The sequence below is a fragment of the Thalia democratica genome, chromosome 2, assembly GCF_965202585.1.
Source record: "Thalia democratica chromosome 2, ktThaDemo2.hap1.1, whole genome shotgun sequence".
Lineage (NCBI taxonomy): Eukaryota > Metazoa > Chordata > Thaliacea > Salpida > Salpidae > Thalia > Thalia democratica.
Genome location: NC_139166.1, coordinates 29978683 through 29985445, shown reverse-complemented (window position 1 = coordinate 29985445; position 6763 = coordinate 29978683). Strand labels below are relative to the sequence as shown.

Genomic DNA, 6763 nt, shown 5'->3' with positions numbered 1-6763 from the left:
TTAGTAATTTGTTGAAGTTGACAAGTGTAAATAATCATATAAATAAATGTAAAACTAATATAAGTAGTTTATTTAAATTGTATGAAGCTAATAAACAAATTTAATGAAAACTTGAAACAAATACATATACTTTTAAACGCTTTAAATGTTGCTTAATTATAAGTTTAAGTTTTATAAACATGTTTCGCTTAATTATACCATAGAATTACTAAATTTTGAACATGAGTTTATTTTTAGTTTCTTTTTTACAAAAATTGTTTTGTTTGGTGTTTACAAGTTTATAGTTGAAACTTTAAACTTGTTTCTACTTATGGTTCAAATAAAACAAAAAAAAATCAAAAAAATTATTGATTAATTTCATAAGAAAATAAATTTGATAATAATCTTAAAAAACCAAGCTAAAAAATTATAAGTCTAAAATGCTTACTTTGAAACTAAAAAAAGTTAAATAAAACAAAAAAAATATGGAATTTCATTATATCGAAACGAACAAAATAAAGCATCAAGGCAACTTGAGTAATTAAACTGATCAAAACTATAAATCAACTTACATTAAAAAAAAGTTAGCAGCATTAAGAAGACATTAAGCTTGCTTTAAATCGTTCAAAAATATAAAATATCAGAATAGAATGTGAAAAAAGCTTGCGTCTAATGTCCAAATAATTATGTGCAAATGACAGTCATTAAAATTTAATGCAGTTTTCTAGCACAATACGCTCTTTTATTACGTGTAAGAGCTATTTGAAATGTGGAATGACTATTGCTAGATAGTATTTACTGTAGTTTTTTCCGTATCAACTTTATGCACATTTTTAAAATAAAACCGTAAGTTAAGAAAAGTAAAATATTAAAAAGTCTAGACAAAATGAGTTTTTGGAAGAAATAATTAAAAAATTTTCAGACTATAAGAGTTTAATTGGCAAATAAAAATTTAATTGATTTTTTATACAATTTATTTAACTATAAAATAGTAGCAATATTTAAACTAACATAACCCAAATTGTTCTACAGAAATAAAATAAAGTGGGTTTGAGTGCAAATTTTAGATTAAGCTACTAATTTTTGATATTGATGCAACAGAAAAGTAGAATAAGTCACAGTGAAAATACATAAACAAAACTGCACAATACGCAAACATAATTGTTTTGACTAAAGTATAATTGATTATTTACTTGAAGTTCGAATTGCATTACAGAAACAAAAAAAAATGCACCTTTAAGTTAGTTAAACAAGCTTTAAATCATGGTAGATAAATTTAAGTGAACACTATCTTGTTGTAAATTAAATTTTGATTTTATCATTTCGAAGCTTATCGATTTCGAAAAGTATAATTCATTGCACCACGCAAAAAAGCCTAACTTTTTATAAGTCATAAAGCAACTCTTAACGCGTATTGAAAAAAACAAAAAAAAATCAAGCTACTAAAGCACCACGCTTTTTATTTTAAAAATGTGCAAATAAAAGAAAGTTTCAAAAGGTAAAAACTATGAAAAATGCCAACTCTCTGATAACAATTGAAATAATGGCGTGAAAGTTCTTTGTGGCGTTACTGCTTTTTCATTATTATTTTTGTTGGTGGAACAAAAACCGCTGGTTAAATCGATAGAAAAATGTGTGAAAAGCGGCCTGAGTTGAGCAAACAAATCTCGAGTGGTGTTATGCAACTTCGCAATCTTACGGCTGTTCACTTATCCGAACAGTGGAAAAAATCTTAAAACTCTTTTAAATGACTTATTTTAGTTTTAGGTAGTTACGTCGAACCAAAATATGTTATACTTTTATGTTATGCAAGATAAAATTAATGTTTTAAAATGTCAGAGAAAAAAAAAACGTAACTTTTTAACTTTTAAAGATTATAAACTGCATAAAAACTAATCAAAAAATTTTCCTATATAAAAAAAGAAAAACGTTTTTCACTAGCTCACGTTCTGAACACTTACGCTTCTCTTCATCGATTTTAACAGAACCAGTTCTTTAGCCACGTCGTCACCCGGTCGTTGCGACAGAATTCTGAGTATGGTCCAGCCGGTTTGGTTGAGGTTGATATGCGAACCGAGCACACACGGGCAAGCGCACGAGCCCTGACTCGACACGTCCTTCAGCTGCAGGACTGACATCCCGATAATGTGGTCCGCTCTGGCAAAACAATAATCTTTCAGGCAAAAATGAAGCTCGTAAGACGCAATTAAGTCTTCGTTTGACAGGTTGAAGCAGAAATTTTCGGCGTACTTTGGCGCCCATGTGTTGTTTTTGCTTTTGGTCGTAAACTTCCTCTTTCTCCCTCCCATGTGCGGACCGATCAGACTGACCTCGACGAACGGCCGGAATATTCCAGGCGACGACCATTTCAGCCCGGACGCAGCGTCAATTTTGACGGTAACTTTGTGCTCTCCCGTGCTCGGATGGGTGTAGGTGTCCACCTGAACAGCTACCTGGCCAAAATTTCCGTTTGTCACTATGGCGTTTTGGTCAGTCTGAGTCTCAATGAAAATTTTCGTCAGGGAATCAGTTGTCTGTGTGTAAAGCGAAATTGCGTACTTCAACGCCTGCAAATCTTCGCTTTTGTCCAAATAAGTTTTTCTAAGACCGTTTCCTCCTGCGTGGAAAAACTGTCTTATCACATCGAGCGATTGGTCTAAAACGTTGCATTGCTTTAAAGTGAGGCTTTTCGGATCGTCTCTTCCGACTTCAATGCCGTTGACTGGAGGCAACACAATAGCTTTTTCAATCGACTTCATCACAAGTCTCCAAAGCTCTTTTAGCACTCTCTTTAGCACAGATTTTTCACACGCCTTCGCTACTAGCTCAAGTATGCTGTTTAAAAGATCCGTTAGTGGCCGTAAGACATGATCGGCTTCACTGCTTAAGCTGTCTTGCTGCTGCATACTTCCTCCGCTTACAGAACCGCTCACGCAATGAAGGTGATGCCTCATGTCTTTTACTTTCAGAACGATTCTGCTTTCGAACATGTCTCCGAATATGCGACCCAGTTTATCGAGGTACAAGTTTAGCTTTTCTTGAAGTTCTTTCAGGACGTTGCAAGTCGCTTCGTCTAGCTTGTTACCACCCATAGCTTGGAAGATCTTTTCCAATAAAACTCTCATCTGCTGGATATTGTTCATCAGCACGCAACCCACCTGCTCGTCCCTCGAAAGTTCAGGAAAGTCCCTCAGAACAATCTCACCATATTTGACCAGCGCTGCTTCAACTGTTCCGCTAAACTTTCTCATGTACTTGTTCAGCACTGTTGGATCGGGACAGTCGAGCTTTTTGACAATGTCGAAACTTTGGTTCAACTGAGTGAATATGTCCACAACTGAGCATGAAAACAGTGCATGCTCAGAGCTCTGTTGAAAGGAATCACGCTTGTCTCTGTCGTACGCGCCGTGCAAAAACTCTAACGATAGCGTTTCATTACCACCAAGCCAGTCGAGCGTAAACGGTTCAAACCAAGTCGAGTATTCGGGTATTACCCCTTGCATACATGGTAGTTTAGCAACGTACTGTGTATAAAGCCACTTCACTTTGAACTGGAGATTCATGTAGTCTGTGGTTGCGCACAGCTTGTGCTCTGCATGCTCCTGAAGTCCGTTCTTTAGATCTTCAGTAAACATGCTCCACATTTCTCCTGCTGTCAACTCAGCAACATTTAAATCGTTCGGAAACTGATTTAGAACTTCGGAGTAAACGTTTTTGTCTTCTTCTACAACACCAACAATTAGAGTAATTAACTTTGGCCAAAAATCCAGGCTGTCCAGCTGGGGTTCGAGGTCAACTTTTGCGTTAGATTCGTTTTCGGTCTTATATTCGCGCTGATATATTTCGGAGCAATGATCATAAATGTAACCGTAGGTTGATCTAACACACGCTTTGCAGCAATCGTACACTACTTGAAAGGTTCTCGGAGGATTTTCTTGCTCTTGAACTTTCATACGGAAAAACGTTATGCTTGTCAACAGGTCCACTGTCGACTTCAAGTCACTAAGCCTACTTTTGTCACCAGCAGGAAAATTTTCACGATAAGATGAAAGTTCTATTCGTAGCGAGTTGTGAAGCTGGTTCAGTAGCTTTTCAAATCTTTCCGTTCCAAAGTTCGAAGCTGCAAACCTGTTGCTAGCTGATACTTGAGAAGCTGGCGCAGTGTGGGCGTAGTAAGCGTTTATGTTGGCTAAAAGGGAGCTCATGACTGCTGGCGCTCCAGGACACTTGTACGTCGAGGAAAGACAAGAGAAATGAGTCATGGCTTGATAGATTGGTTCTATACCGTAGCGCATCGCAAACTCATCTACGATTTCTTGCGCGTTGTCCGCAAAGTACACCTTCCAACCTTCAGAGTTGCTTCTTGTCGGACTGTCGGCTCCTGGCAAATAAACTTTGTTACCGTTTTGCTTGCACATGTAGTGAAATATATTTTCGTGCAAGCACGTGTACTGCAAGTGGTACGGAGCGACCTTCTCTTCTCCTTTCACTTCCATGTTGATGTGCAACCGAATGGCACCTGACACTAAGGACTTGTCAGTTCTTTTCTCCAAGTTGTACCAAACATCCATTTCGCCAGACAGGGTTCGCACGTCTATGATGGTTTGCCCTAGAAAGTCGTCACTTTCCCGCTTGAACTGCTGCTTTATAACCGACCTTATGTCGTCGTCCTCATCCCAAACCCTCACTTTGATGCGGTCAGTCGAGTTTCCGCACTCGAACGAAAATTTTTCTTCCCACACCGGATTCAAGTCTCCGTAAATTGTTTTTGTGCGCTTTCTGGTCCGGCCTATCTGAACCGTGACGTAAGGATCGCTCGACCCGGTTTTGTCCTTTGCCTGCAGTCCCTGCGCGCAGATCACCTTGATTGAAAGTTTAGCCGACCATTTTGACGAGCCATCTATTACGCTTTGCCTCGCCCCCATTATGTGTTGTTGAGATTTTGTTTCTTCGATACCAAAAACGTTGCTGAGCAAATGAAAGACTTCAGGGTTGTTGTCCACCCTAACCTTCATCCGTTCTTTCATCACCGAAATAACATGGAGCTTTTTGCTTTCCGCATTGTTTTTCGAGCCTTTCTCAGGCGGTCGCTGCAGACAGTCGGGGCTGAGCAGATCCCTGCACTTTTCATGGCACTTCATGCCGCACTGTGTGCACTTGTACCCTTGCCGCGTCAACCCCCACAGCAGCGTTTCGCACTCGCAGCAGTACGCCGGCGTCGTGGCAGTCCATATCTGTAAGTTGTGAGGGGTCGTGCAGGATATGGGATACACAAGCGCCTGGAGAGTTTTTTTATAGACATGAACTTTGAGATCCTCGTTGGTCAAAGAAGCGCGAGAAGTGACGAGCGCAGAAGTGATTCCTGGTTGCGCCTGCAGCACCGACAAGGAGAACTCGCTGATAAGAGGTATGGAGTCTTTGCGCGGTCGCAACGTGGGCATGCTGTCGATGCTGGTGTAGAACTCACTGTTCATGCTGGTCTTTGAAAGCAGTTTTTTACTTTCAGGGACGTCCCCAGACCGCATTTGTTCCATTCTAACACGAGTCAGCGCGTTTATCCAGTGCATTTTAGCTGGAGACATGTTTTCCCTCAGATGCGATGGTTTTTGCGGAACGCTTGTTGGTGGCCGAGCGTTCGGGATTGCTTTTGGTGTAACTGGAGACACAGGACTTTTCTGTTTCTCGTGTGCGTTCTCCTGAGGCTGAATCTGCTTCGTCGTGATGCTTTCGTGGTGAACCTGATTCGCTTGAATGTTTGACTTTTGAGATGTGATTGACACGTGACTGCCAACTCTCGAAAGCCGTGACTCTGTTTCAGATCCAATGTCGCAATTATAAGAGTCGCAGTCATTGTCTGTGTTAGATAGCAACGAATCTTTTCTAAAATGTTGAGACTTTTGAACTGACTCGTTGTTTATCACAGTCGTGCCTACGGGCTGCTGAGAAACGTAGTCGCTATCTACAGACAAATTTGTCGAAGGATAGCTGATCGATTGATTCAATCTTTCAACGATCCAAGATTCGCCGTGTTTTGCGTTCCAATCATCCAGGTGCCGTTGTACAAATGAAATTTCTTCCTCCGGCAGATCTCTAGGTGCTTCAAAGTGAAGTTCAAACTGCAGCTTGTGCTCGGTTTCGTTCCGAGTGCCTATTATTTGACCATTTTTGGTTATAGTGTCCTTGCACAACGGGTACCAAACGGCTTCAAGCATGACGTTACTAGTTGGCACTTTCTGCAGCGGAACGTGCACGCATCCCAGCAGAGAGTCCCAAAGAATGCCTTTGTTCCACACTTCAACGAGCAATCCCAACTCAGTGCTGCCTATCTCAAACAGAAAATCCTCCTCCCAAATTGGCTCGCTTCCCTTGACATTGATCGTTGAACTTTTGACGTTCTGTACTTTTATTGTTACGTAAGTGTCAAGTTTGTCGCTTTGTCCAAACAGCCGCGCTTGCTTTATCAACGCCGAAAGAAGGTACATGGCATCGACATGTGCAGATTTGTACAATATGTCTGTAGATTTTAAATAAAAAACTTATTTTTAGTAAAGTCAATTGCAGAATTTGGTCTTAATTTATTTAATAGTGTAAACTTTTCAAAAACTTAATGTAAATTTCTTATAGAGCTTTCATTCAAAAGATAACTTATTTAAATTTAATTCAATTCTGTATAAAGTATTAAATTGATACTTTTGCTATGTTTATATGATATTTTTGTATGATGATTCAGTTATCTAAAATATTTGTAAGTGTTCAGCACTTAATAAGTTTTAAAACACAATTA

General features: G+C 39.3%; 1 protein-coding gene across 1 annotated transcript; it reads right to left on the bottom strand.

Annotated features, from left to right (window-relative positions):
• Positions 1-513: 513 nt before the first annotated feature.
• On the bottom strand, positions 514-6476 carry LOC145829587 (protein unc-13 homolog B-like). The gene has a single exon (XM_082937427.1). The coding sequence runs from the start codon at positions 6459-6461 to the stop codon at positions 1917-1919; it is 4545 nt and encodes a 1514-aa protein (XP_082793553.1). The 5' UTR covers positions 6462-6476; the 3' UTR covers positions 514-1916.
• Positions 6477-6763: the final 287 nt, after the last annotated feature.

What these genes read in the sequence shown, in the direction of transcription:
- LOC145829587 (XM_082937427.1), bottom strand. Translation starts at nt 6,461, where the DNA reads ATGTACCTTCTTTCGGCGTTGATAAAGCAAGCGCGGCTGTTTGGACAA.